Source organism: Ceratina calcarata, unplaced genomic scaffold (assembly GCF_001652005.2).
Source record: "Ceratina calcarata isolate Rehan_Ccalc_2016 unplaced genomic scaffold, ASM165200v1 scaffold514.2, whole genome shotgun sequence".
In the NCBI taxonomy this organism is placed as follows: Eukaryota; Metazoa; Arthropoda; class Insecta; order Hymenoptera; family Apidae; genus Ceratina; species Ceratina calcarata.
In genome coordinates, this window is record NW_017175971.1 from 526,984 (window position 1) to 540,762 (window position 13,779).

Consider the following 13,779-nt stretch of genomic DNA (forward strand, 5'->3'; position numbering starts at 1 on the left):
TAACACACAACTTTTGCGGTCGGCATTATAAAAGGGTTAATAATAAACAACTAATACTAACTACCGTTCGCGTATACATAAATAAAGTAATAAATTTAGTCGGTGAATTCCAAGGTTTTTTGTTTTGTTTTTATTCCAGGAAAGTTCACCACCGCTGATCCACGATTGTCCCTTTTCATCATCGCAACCTTTGACGAAGATAAGCAAATGCAGGAGGAATCGAGGATTAACGAACAGCCCGTAACATGCGACATCGAATCCAGCGAAATCCTCAGCTTCGCTTTTGATCACAGGTAAGACGAGGATCGCGCACGGTTGCGTAGGAGTGGCCGGGTGCGCTGAATAAGGACGCCGCGATCGTCGGCCGGAATAGGTGTAATCGTTTAACGCGCGCGATGGTATCTTTGAAAACGGCGCGGGTTGGACCGGTTAACGCCATGCTGGCTTGCCGATTGGTCGATTCAAACGACGCGTAGGCGTGACCGTGCACGCGAGAAGGGATCCGAAAAGCGATCGCGACGATCTCCAAGGGTAGAAGGTGGCGGCCGACCCGACGACCAGCGTCGAGGTTACTCCTATGGAGTAAGTTTCTACCACCACCAGCGATCTCCACCACCCGTGTTCCGATCTATGCCACGGTCTCCTGACTTATGCTACGCCCGGCAAGCCAGCCAGTACCCAGTGCACGACACGCTTCTACCAGGCGAACACTCGGTTTCTCCCGTTCTTACCCGCTCTCCTCGGCGGCGACGTTTTTCGCCAACCGGAAATCGGGGAATCGCGCGAGCCAGTGGTCGTGGTTTCGTGTGCGTTTTTCACGCGCGGTAGGAAAAAAAAAAGGGTCGCTGGAAAGAAAAAGTGTACGATAAAAGGGGGAGGGAGCTACGAGTGCGACCCGTTTCGGAGAGGGGGGGCGTCGAAGGAGAAAGAGAAGAGTAGGGGAGGGAGTCGAGAGTGCCCCGTGGGCGAGAGAGGGATGATGCGCGGTTCAGTTTCCGCGTGCACGTGACGCGATCTGATCCGTGTTTCCAAGCAAACCGCCGTGTTAATCGCACTGACAGTGATAATCAATTTCGAACTGCGAACACGTGATACGAGGAGATAATGTGAGTTTTCGAGTTTTGTCGTGCGAATAAGGATACAGTGGCAACGAGGGGGAAACAGTGAGGGATTAGAAGCACCGTGATATGTTTACAGTGGCCAGAGGTTATTTTTTTTTTTTAAACAAGCTGGGATAAGTGCTCGACGATGATCGTGCCGCGACGAAGCCACGTTCGAGGTGATCCGACGTTGCCCGGCCTGAAAATATTCGGGGCGATAGCCGCAGGATCGTGACTTGGTAGCTCAGTGACATTCGTCGACGGTGGAACGCATTCGCGTGATGCGCGCGCTACGTGTGAACGACTCTTCTTCCCTGTCTCGTGTTTTACCCTACGCGTGGCATCAGTGACGGTGAGCTCGAAAACCGTGGTCACCGAGGGTCTCCGGAAACCTTCTCACGATCTGTAACATGATTCTACGCTACGTAAATCGGTTCTACCACGAATTGCTGCGATTGGAAATTATCTATGCCTCGATAGTGACGACCCGGTAGCCGATAACGTGCCGCATCATCGACCCTTGGATTAACTCTCTGCTAGTTGACAATTTTATTCTCTGGTGAATCGTCGGTTGAACTCGCGAGGAGTGTAACGTTCCGTTGATCCGTTTGGATATAAGCGTTATCGGTCGGGTTAACGGGAACAGCTGTGGCAGCTGCGCCACCGTCCCGACGCCGGTCACCGGGATCGGTGCTCGCAAGCTCGACGGAAGCCGACAGCTGGCCGACCAACCAGTGACAGACGACGATGACGTAGCGTCGACGGTGGCAAAGGGCGTCACGGTCTGCACGGTGTACGCGCTGGACAGGACCGCCTCGGCGGGGCTGGGGGTGGTCGGGGGTGGAGGAGCAGGGGTTGGAGGCGGTGGCGGGACGAGCGTCGGTAGTGGTGTGCAGGGGGTGATCGCCGGGATTTGTGGACCGAACGCTGCGGCTGCCGCGTCGTCCATCGCGGCGACGGATTACGTGACGGCGGCATGCTATCCCCCGGGACCTCAGCTCACTCTGACCGGCACGCACCCTCAGCCCCACGTCGTTGAGAACGCGATGACACCGACATCGGCGCCGGTACCGACTCCGACCACGGCGTCGGGACCCAACAACCCGGTAGCCATGAGCCAGCTGGGCACCGTTTATGCAACTAAGAGGCGACGCCGGAACGGGAAAAGGTAAGCGGCGTGTGCATATCGCACGTATACATATTTAAAACTTGTCGTTCGGGATCAGGGATGGGATCAAGTACCTCGCGAACGGGTTCAAAGTTCGACTGATCGAACTCGAGCTCTCTATAAGTATTTTGGAAAATAGAAACAGAACTACACCCTGTGATCTAATTACAAGTTTCATTATCATATAATCATAGTCACTATCCCTCGGTAGTCTCTTCTGTACCTTTAGAAAGAGTGTTTTCGAAAATAGGAAATATCAAGGATATAAAAAGAAATAGGCTAAAACCAACTATTGCAATTGAAATACTAATACTATTATCTTTAGATGAATTTAAAAACTGCACATGTTAGGTTCAGTGTTAATATCGTATTGCCACAACAGTTTAATAATCATGAAAATGTGAAAACCTAACTTTCAAGCTGTGAGATTCTATTTTATAAAACGTACGTCTGACGCAGATTACATATCTGGCACACGTATGCACTGCGTATTAGCAATTTAGCGAGTAACGGGCATTCTACGATATTGGTAGGGAACATTTGCACGAGACGTGCATTGTGTCTCATAGTTATCTGCATTATGAAAATGACATCGATGAAATAGCTCGTAGTAAAATAAAAAATAGAATCTAGTACGGGAGTCACGCGACTATAATTCGCCATAAGCGACTGTTGCAAAGTTCAATTAATTCCGTTATTATTTTACATTCGTCTTCTTCACGCAGGAAGAAAACATTAATTTATTTCTTTATTTATTCATAAACAAGATGGTCACTTCTTTTTTTAAGATTAAAACAAACAATGATAACGTCTTCAATAGTGCATAGTGAACGTGCATTAGATGCACAGTAACGCATAAACTGGCTATAGTAAATGTCCTAATTTCTGCTCACCGGCGTATTTTTATTACAATTAATTTCGTTGTATTATTCAAACGACCGTCCGTTCCCGCTTGTCGTGGCTCGAGTGTATAACCGAAAGAAATCTGGAAAATTGCGTGAACGGGTGTCGAGGGTTAGCAACGATCATTTTCTCTTTATATGACTGTCATACGTGTCCACTCCACGGGTCGTTGCGGAAAATCGACGAAAGGAAACCGCGGGGAGATGTAAGAGCCGCTAATTTGTTGCCCATTCAGGAGAACGATAGCCCAACGAAGTATCGTGACGCGGCGCATATACAATTCATGTGTCTAAAGCCGGTGCTAATGGGATCGAAGGAGGGTGGTGTTCGCACGTGAAGCGCGTCCAACGGTGAACTTGACGTTTCGCCAAGTCCTCTTTCGAACACGCGTGTTCCATTCGATTCGAAACGATTCGAACCGTCTATAGCTCGATGTTTTCACGTGAACGTACACGATCGATTATGCGCTAACTTGAACGCTTAGCTGTATGCATAGATCGTAAATTATAGTGCTCGACCGGGATTCGTCATTATTGCACCACACCGCAGCGGTAATAGGAGAATCCTATACGCGGAATCTGTTTGCAATCGTTCCCAGTGTAATCGTTGTTACTTCGCTGCCATTTTTATTTCCGTAAATCGCTTTCACCTATTTAGCGGATCATAAATTACTTTACGACGCGGCGGTTAGTCGAGTTTAAATTAAGCAATTAAAATTCTGGCTCTCGGCGATGGTTGTTTACAGTTTGGACATTTGGTACAGTAAGACAATTCGTGACATCTTTCTTCTTCGTGACGATCGCGTACGAAACATGAGTAAACGCGTTTACACTGTTCGTGTTATTGTACTCGACAAGTTTAACGTGACTCGCTCTTTTCGAGATAGTTTTACATCCACGGGACTAAGTTTGATTCGAACTGTGTTCCATTAAAAAGCTCCAACTTCCTGGGTCGCAGCTTTGTTGGAAATACGTTTTCCAAGGGATGACAGGATAATGGAGGGAAGGATATTCTTTATTTAATTCGCAGTACACGGAAACGCAGTGGTACAGTCTATCGGACACGCATAAATATATACACGCGCGGATACACGCGCGACACACGATACATATACGTGTGTAATGTTCGATACATCAAGAGAAAGATAGACCGGGGATAACCGGTGCTAAGCTGACAGAGACGGAGTGCGGCACTGATTGCGAATATAAGGGGGAGGGCACGGAGCCTGCTGCTGGTCGTGGAATATCCGGCTGAACTTTACTCGAATCGTTTGCATACGTTGCTCGTAATTAGCTGAGATATAGCCGAATCGGCCTAACTTCTTTCCTCGATACCCTCCACCCCTCCCCACTCCACTCTTCCATTCATTTTCATCGCGTGCCGCGGAGCTTTTGTTGGATTAACGAACAGAAATTTTTGATAGCGTAACGTTTCTTCGGTTGAGCTTGCGGTTAATTTCAGGGACGGGAGTTTTAGGAAGATTAGATCATTAAGATATTCAACTGATACATTAGGAATCTTAGCGGATTTATTATATTACTTGGAGAACTTCGTACAAAAAACTCTTGTTCGATTAACATTTGCTTTAGATACGAAATGAATCGATGCTTCATGATTTGTAATTTAATTGTGAGCAGTACAGCGAAATGAAGAACGTACAGCAGTTACTAGGTTAATGGTACTGAATTTGTCGGGTGTGTTAATTAATGCTTCGTCACAGGTCGGTGGATGAATTTTCCGGGCCGCGCGAGATGAAAGGGGCCGAGTTTTACAATTATAATTACGATTGTTTATCGATAACCCAGCGTGTACATATTCATGGGCGCCGGTGTAAGGTGCATAAAAAAGACGCGTGACATAATCGACCGATAGGGTAATTTAAATGAACGGCGCTGGTTTATTGTAATGACTCACGTTTCCAGAATGTGTTTTACATTCGTCGATATTTGTATTTCACCGTATTATATTCCTTCTATCCCCCTAACGTGCTCCACCCGCTGGTGATATGTCAACCGCCGCGGATGAAATATATCTAAGCTCTCCTGGCACTGGGAAAGGAACTCGCGGAATGACATTATTTCCCGGATTGTTCATTTGAATAAAACTTAGATTATCGCGGTGGATAAAAACGTTCGACATGCTACTCAGAACTGTTTTATCCGGTCCCACTGAGTCATAAAGCCTGTTTAATTCTTCGATTTCCACTTGAAATTGCAACTCTTTAAATAAATCCGAATCCGGGTTAGGGTTCGTCTCACGATCATGCTTGATCGTTAAGAGATGAAACTAACGTGTCACGTCCCTCGATCGTCGATCGTTCTCGATCCCATGCCCGAGTTCTCGCAGAGCAACGCGATCAAGGGGATCACGGACGAAACAGCGTAATGGAGTTTTAAACGGTGTTTCGAGACGTACAGTCGACGATCCTCTCCTCGTCTCTGTCCACTAGCTTCTCTTTGATACGATAAAGAACAGGGGAAAAGAACGAGACCGACTATCCGGCGGAGAGTGGCCCCGGGGCGTTCTGTCTGGTTCATTCTCCGCTTCTTTAGCTCCTACGGATCCAGAGAATCCTTCCCTCGGGCTCCACCAGTCCTAGACAAGCGCAAGTTTTAGGGACGCCACTATTCTACGCGTTTCCTTTAGTCATGAACTAGATTTTTACCAAAAGGAAATAGGACTCTCACAGTATTCTTCAAATAATTTCCCTTGGGACAATAGATAAATGAAAATATCTCATTTTAATATGTTATAGTTGTAAGAATTTGAACAGATAATCTAATCGATTAGTCCTCGTGCAGTTCTAGTCTATGCTTCTGAGAATTCTATCATTTTTTATGGATATCATACGATCTACATGGCGAATGGGTTTCTGATCAGTTGAGAATGATCATGCCACCGAGCACGGAGAATGAAAAAAAGCGAGAATATTCATGGAACACCAGGAAGCGATAAGCTCGATATACCTGGTGGCACGAGTGATTAATAATTTACTTGCAACAGTACTAGTTCTTATATTATTCATCGCATTGACAACGATACGACTTTGAAAATGGAAACAATCCTCATAGTGAATACTGGTTGCCTATAGTGAATACTAGTTGCCCGTAATGCCTTTCGCACATCAGATCCGTCAGGTAGCCCGCGTCTTGTAATTAACGTCCTGTAGACGTTTTACTCGTGACAACGATCTACGTTGTTGAGGAGAGAAAGATCGTGGAAAACCAGTGTTTTCTATTAGGCAATTTCGTATCGTTAACGATTCATCGCGAGGGGTGGCGAGTTTCCCAAAAATTCCCGATGGTTCGAGGAATAAGGTGGCCCGCGATTCACGGCGCTCTCGCCGTGGCCTAATGACAGCAGCTTCTATAATTTGGAGTTTTTGAGCGAACGGCCAAATTACCGGCGAACCAAGGGATTACTGTTATTACATGCGGCCGCGGACTCAGTCGAAACCTGATTATACTTTAGTCAGTCAGTCTCTCTTCTCCAGTCTCTTCACTCCGTTCGACTGTCAGCTTGGTTCGTGAAGGGGGCCTCGATCTCCCTTCAAACGATCCAAAGCACACCACCCGAAATTCACGTATCTCCCGCGTTCCCCTTCCTCCCTCGTCCGATTGTTAGATCTTTATTTTTTCTATTCACGATTCTCGCTCAACGGAGCTTTTCAACGGTATTCCCAATAGTTCGTTTCCAGTGTAATAAAAACTGTTTAAATGCGTTAGAAACGTAATTTCAATTCGGAAGGATATATCCGCTCGGACGTTCGCAGCATGCGATTTTTTAATTACACCGGTCGAACCGAGCGGGCCCGCTAACAGCCGCGGCGTATTCGGAAATTGCCACGAGAGCAACTAAAGAACCATTCACCAAGGGGTCGATGATTTCTTAATGGACATCAGGGTTTCGGCTGATTTGTTCTTAAGTAATTGCCGCGCGTCCTTATGGTCTTCTAACGTGCGTTTATAACCCTGTAATGAACCTGCTTCCGAGGTCTTTTCACCATTCTACCGGGCGAATATCCCGTCGGCGATGCCCTCTTGCCTTTACTCTTTCGAGATTCTTAAACTAACTTCGCAGCTATTCAATAAAGATGTGCCGTCCAACAGTTTCTCTTTCATTCTTAACGTTCCGTTCTTTTCATACATAAATCACTGACAGAATTCTAACATAAATCTTCTCGATCATTTTTCTTGCAGTTTATAAGTATGATAGATTTCACTATCTATTTTTTGTTCCGACAAAGTTTCGTCTCGGTGCGAGTTTTCCCTTGGAACAAAGTTTCCGGAAGAGAGGAGAGTACGGTTCAGATATCGTACGATCCCGGGCAGGATTTAATTCCGTGGCCGAAGGAGGATATCGTTTACCTACTTTCTACGTCGCAGCGAGCACACGCTCTGTAATTTAATAGACTCCCCTCGCGTTAGTCGGCGCCGTGATGCGTTTCGCTCGTGCGAGAGATATGTATGTATAGCCGTAGCCGCGACAAGACCATTATTGCTGGAACACTCATAACTCCCATAACCGGCCACACCCAACAGATTTAACACCTCGCATCCAATTATAACGATGCCCCGTGACACGTGTGGAATTGGTGGAGCATTGCGTATTACTGCTCGTGTCGCTTCCGAGCCTCGTTTTCATTTTTGCACACCCTCCTACCGGTCTTCGCCCCTTTTCACTCGATACGAAACTGTCCGATCCCAATACGCGTTCAATAGAATCTCCTTGAATTCTTCGCAACTCATATTTAGTTAACGCATCCCCATTAAATCTCACTCGGAATAGATAGAGAATAGATTTGTCTCGCCCGTGGATTGACTATTGTGAATAACGTCCGGCGGTGTAGAAACAAAGTTTCCACGGATAATGCCCCGAGAGAGGAGAAATGGGGAACGAGGCGATTAAACAATCGAGAGGATGCGCTGTGCATCTTCGAGCCGCGATCGTAGGGCTGCTGGGACCCGAAAGAGCCCCCGCCAATGGTGAATGGACGGTGCACAGCAAGGAATATCCGTTCTCGCGGTTACGGCACTGTGAATAGAGCCATAACGAAGTGAAACGTGCAGGTGAATTTATGCCGCAGGAACGGACCAGCGGCCGGCTCTTGGTTCTTCTCGAAACGCGATCGACCGAGCGAGTCGGCTTCTCATTCTTTAACATATTTAATTGTTCATTGATGAATTTTGATTTGTATATACTTATGCTTTTCTCTGATTTCATAACGTCTGATGTAGAAACAGAAATAATTTTTAAATAGTGAATGAATTTAATCACAAATGAATAAGGACTCCTATACAACTATTAATTCAAATAATAATCTATAAAAAATATCAAAAATGTACCGACAAATCTTGAGAAAGTCACGTGACTACTCGAGATTTTTGTGATATGCAAAGAACAGGCAAAGCTTGGTACGTGTAGAACGAATATGAAATAAGTGTCGGTGACAATCAATGCGCGAGCTGAAGTCGGGTAGAGAATCCGTGGTGAAAGAAGCGGCCCTGGTCTCGAACGATGCACCGATCCAGCTTTGGGCCCTGTCTCGGGGCGAGCCTGGCCCCGGTATGGCGCTGTGTGTTTAACTATTCAATAATTCATTCCGCCATTCATCACCAGCCGAGTGTAAAATTTATCTTATTTTTATGTATTGGCCCCCTCCAGCTCGCCACCATGTATCAACTTCTTATTAGCCACGATTTGTTTGGCGCGCGCGGCATCCCGACCCTCGCCCCCTCCGCCTATCATTCGCCGATTTCTCTGCCCGCGTCCGGCAATAACGACGCCCGTTAAAACCGTCCGATCGATCCGGAATCGTTTCAAATTCCTGATCATTGTTAATCCCACGTTCATCTCACCAAATCGCTTGAAACTGGTTCCTCCAGCTGGATCTACTAACTTGCGGATAATGCGAGTTTTAAAAAAAAAGAGATCTTATTCCGTCATGGAATCATAACGTGTTCGAAATTCGTGAATGATGATATGCCTCAGGGATTGGAACTCGTTAGCGTAATGTCAGTACACAGAAAAAGTACTTGCACACATTATGCTGATGGATTTCGCATCGGATTTCCAACGAAAATTCGTGGTTTTTGTTAATGGCCGCGTTAAAAGTGGGAATGGATAACTGTTCATCAATCATCGAACAACACGTAATTGTGAGAGTAAATTGCGTTAGAACGTTTTCCAAAACGACCGTCCTCTTTCGTCGACTCGTTAACACTTGGCAACGAGACCGCGGAAGAATACACGCCTCTTCTGCGGGCACTGTTAATTGTTTCATGAATCCACTTAACAAAACAGTTTGTCTGAATAATTAAAAATCAATTCTCAAGTTGTACGTTCAATTTACGTATCAATACAGTCAGTATTTTATTATTGGAAACGTAAGAGAACTGATGTGAGCTAAAAAAAAACGAGTAGTTTTGCAGTCTGTAACCAGTTTGGTCCAGGCACTGGTGCAGGTTCTGATCAATCGGGCGCGTTTTCGTGCACGCACGCGCGTCTCTGTTTAAATTTTAAAAACGTCCTTCTCCGAAGTCCTCCCCGTACCGGTGTAATTACGATCATCAAGCCGAGTATCTCCTCGGTGAGAAAAACGGATGCCTGAAAAAACGAAATGACAGCCTCTGGTGACGTAATGACAATGAGGCAGCCGTCTTCTGGTCACCGGAAGTATCTGCTACGCGAGGCCCGAACATCACCCGGTCGTGTCGGTGTCATGCGGCATCGTCCTCTTTCAGTCTCCCTTTTTGGGTGTGTAACGAATAAATTGACCAAATTGCCGAGGAACCGAGGGCTAATTATCGAGCTTCGGATGAGGAGAGAACGAAGAAGGAATCCTTCGGTTTCGCGTACGCGCCCGGACGATTTTGGTAGTTCGACTAACGTGATTACCGGTTCTCCGTTTAGAACGTCGGCCGATTTCCTTCAACCTGACAGGAGGAAGCGCTTTAGGGGAGAACGGAGGCGGATGTGAAGGTACACCGGACTTTAGCCTTGGAGATCATTGCACTGACATAATAAAAAAAACAAATATAAGAAGTGTCGAATGTTTCGAACTAGAAATGTAATAACCAGAGAAGGAAAGCAGGACATGTACCGTTCCGAGGAAGCGGGAGGATGTAATTTCGTGGAAGCGGGCGAAATAATTATCGAAACAGCGCGATGCGAGAGCCGGTGTTCCGCTATTTCGTGTAATTAGTTTGTCGACGGTATCATTAGTTCGAGTATCGTTGTCGCTCTTCCTTCGTGGTGGACCTTCGTTCGATTCGCACATTGTTCCTCGTGTTCGCTGGTCGGTACATCCTGACCTCTTTCCCGGTGCAAAGGTGTGGCTATCTTTTTTTTACTATTGCAGAACGTACCGTTGTAAAACGGGTACACACATTTATAATAAAAGAATATACCAGGGATACTAAAAATTTATTAAACACAATTCTTCTTTTCTAAGATTATGTATTTCCATAATTCTTTTACACGGCGTAGCAAAACATGCTTCGCTTAAATTCTATCACGATGGTTACTGATCCGGGATGCGTTCGTTCGCTATCCGCTCGTTTCGGTAGAATTTGCATTCGGGCAACGCGAAATTAGGCGGCACAAAGATAGAGCTAATGCTCGCGGGGCGGACCATCGCGCCGCGAGTAAACACAGGGTAGTCGATGCATTTCTGGCTTCATCATCCTCGCTCCGAACGTCGGGATTTTCACTCGCCAAGCGAACTCGTACTAGTCGAACTTTCTGATTGCAAAATTGCGAGCTTTCGTTGGCCAATCGTCATCACTCATTTTCATTAACATAATAAATTCAGAATTAGTTCTATAATCGTTGATTTGTGATTTAACGATTCATAGATGAATAGGAATGCTATTTAAATCATAAGGGTGTTCCCTCGACTTATCACAACTATCACTTTACTCTCTCTACTTTTATATTTAACTTTCACAAGCCCGTGTATTAATAATAAGTAAGTGAAGGTTTTTTAAGAATCATCCGGGAAGAGACGTGCGTTTGGCAATAATCGTGAGACGGATCGCGTGACGCGTTTGATACTCGATCGCCGAGGAATTAAATGTTAAGATCAAAATGACAGTGTATTAAAGCGTTTTACGATAAACATTCGGTCGCCTTGGGGAAAGAATAAGGAATACCGGTGGTGTGCACGGCAGGAATTAATTAATGAAAACCGACCCGGTACAGATTGGCGTGAAATTGCCGGTTCGACTGGCACCGAATTCGCGGTAAATACCAATATTCTGTCGCGTCCTGGGAATTTCGAATAAATATGGACACCGTCGATCAACGTATCATTTCTATGCTAATGGCGACGATACACCGCGGTACGATGGCCACCTTCGGTATCGCCTGGTTAAAGGCCGATTTGCACGTACTTGAACGTTCGGCCCAGCCGCGATTTTGTAATTACGACCACGTAATAAACACCGAATAACAATCGAACTTCGTTCTCTCCATCGTACATCTCCGCCGTTAAAGAAACGACTACCAATATCTCGGGATTTAACAGGGAAAACGACTTCAAAATTGGCTAATGACACACGATGCACTTTTTTCAAAATGCAAATCGTAATAGTTACCGTACGTTCGTATCCGTCAGGACAAGGAGAATGACAGGTTTGGCTGATGTTAATATTTGAAAAAATGCTCAACAGTGTCATTACAATATTTCGTAGAATACCTTCGAAGGAAGTAATGAGAAAAGAATTATTAACTACTGATTGTAAGTACACTTTATTATACACTTCTGCCTTGCTTATAGTTTGTATCAATGATTGACACAATGATTACACGATTATTCTCTTCAAAACTGAGTCCAACAAAAATTGCTGGCTACCGATATACCTACATTGTTATTTCGTTCACAAGAGAATGTTGCCTTAAAACATTGAAGGCAACGTGGTTTCCCGGAGGGTTTCGCGTCGGCTGCTTTTTTAACCGATACGCCAATTTGTTGGGTCCGGTCCCGAACCGACACACGTTAGAGCCCCGCGGGTCCTAATGAGAATCCGCGTGCCGCGGCGGCGAAGTACGGTGATCACGACGCAAAAATGAAGTCTTCTCTCCCGCGCAGACTGTCTCTTGGTGATATGCAAATTCCGCGGCGCGTATCGTCGTTACAAATTCGTGGCGAGCGATACGGGCGGGGGAGAGAGAGAGAGAGAGAGAGAGAGAGAGAAAGAGAGAGATCGGCTGTAGACGTGTAATCTTCGGGCCTAGCCACTAGGCGGGGTAATAACACGCTCGCGATCGCCGCGCCGGGGTATCAAGATGCTAGCGAGCCGGAGCCGGCCCGGCCGTGCACGTAGCGCGAAATCGGTAGCAAGTACCCTAACAGGTGAAGACTCCTCTTCGAGAGTGATTTTCTTCCGCGGTGCGCGCAACCGAGGCACCATCGACGTGTTAGCGGCGTTTATTTTAACCGCTCGCTGCCGACCGATTATTACACCATTACCGTAGGTGTGTCGCGAAACTACGGAATTGAATGTCGATCTTCAGGCTGTTTCGTGGGAGAGATTCACGAAAATATCTGATATTCGATACAAATATTTTCTGATAGAAAATAAACTGAAGAGAATCAATTATCCATCATCCCATTGATAAATCCGATTAATATTTTTTATAATGGACGTTTTGGCCTCCGGGATCGATTCTAAAAATATATTGTGATGAAAGTTCATTAAACCATGACCATTCATTTTCGCACTGTCCTCGCTGCAGAAACGGTCATTTTCTTCGCGTGCGCAGTGAGCATCGTTCGCGAAAAGCGCGGTGACACCATAATTTCGGTATTCCTCGGCGTGCACGCCCACTCGGCATTCTTGGTGTCGTGTAATGGCAAAGGTACGGCCTCGGACAATATTATATTATGCTTCGTAACAGTTAGTATAACATATTTTTTGGTCGCGCAGTTTTTGCCGCTCGATCCGTATTAATTAGCATAATTTGAGGTGAACGCTAGTGGCAGGTGGGACACAAGCGCGAGTCTCGTTTCCGGCAGCCGCCGTCGCCGTCCGACTTGATTTATTTAATAAAATTACAGACGGAAGAAAAAATGAGGTGCTCGATCGCTTCGCGATACAGTTACCTGTACGCGCGAATCGATGATCGATACTTATTTAATATTTTAGCAAATAACGGTTATGAAAATAAATTGTACAGCCTTGGGTAACTAAGTCCCGGTAATGGGAGTAAATTAGGGTGGTGGACGATACGAAAAGGAAATAATTGATTGCACGTACCGAGCTACTGGTACGTAATTGCTCTGTGTGTCGCGCAATTATACAACGCGTTGTGCAATGTGATAATTGATTGGAGAAAAATAGGTTGAAACTCGTTAATGGCATGCACGTACATCGTTCATTCAATCGTTCGATAACACAATTTAATAAAAAAAAAACTTCTTCGTTTCCGAAAATGAGATATTACCTGTACATGGTTTCTTTATCAGAAATGATTGTAGAATCCAATGGCTCAAGTTCCTGTTGGATAAAGGAATTTTTGCTGTTGCAAATTGCTTCCGCATTTGTTTCTGACATGAGAAACTATATAAAAACCTAATGGATATTGTAAAAAAGTTTTGTACTGTCA

General features: G+C 45.6%; 1 protein-coding gene across 2 annotated transcripts in view; it reads left to right on the forward strand.

Moving 5' to 3' along the window:
• Window positions 1-224: 224 nt before the first annotated feature.
• The window catches only part of ss (aryl hydrocarbon receptor spineless), a 104,963-nt gene continuing 91,408 nt past the window's right edge, over window positions 225-13,779 (forward strand). The window contains exon 1 of one of the 2 annotated variants that reach the window (XM_026816322.1): window positions 225-293. Coding sequence is in view for 1 of the 2 variants with exons in the window: in XM_026816320.1 (XP_026672121.1) it covers window positions 2,147-2,268 (122 nt within the window). In the remaining variant the exon portion in view is untranslated. Of the gene's footprint in view, window positions 294-2,004; window positions 2,269-13,779 lie in introns of those variants that run through there. The other variant, XM_026816320.1, reaches the window with a different exon arrangement.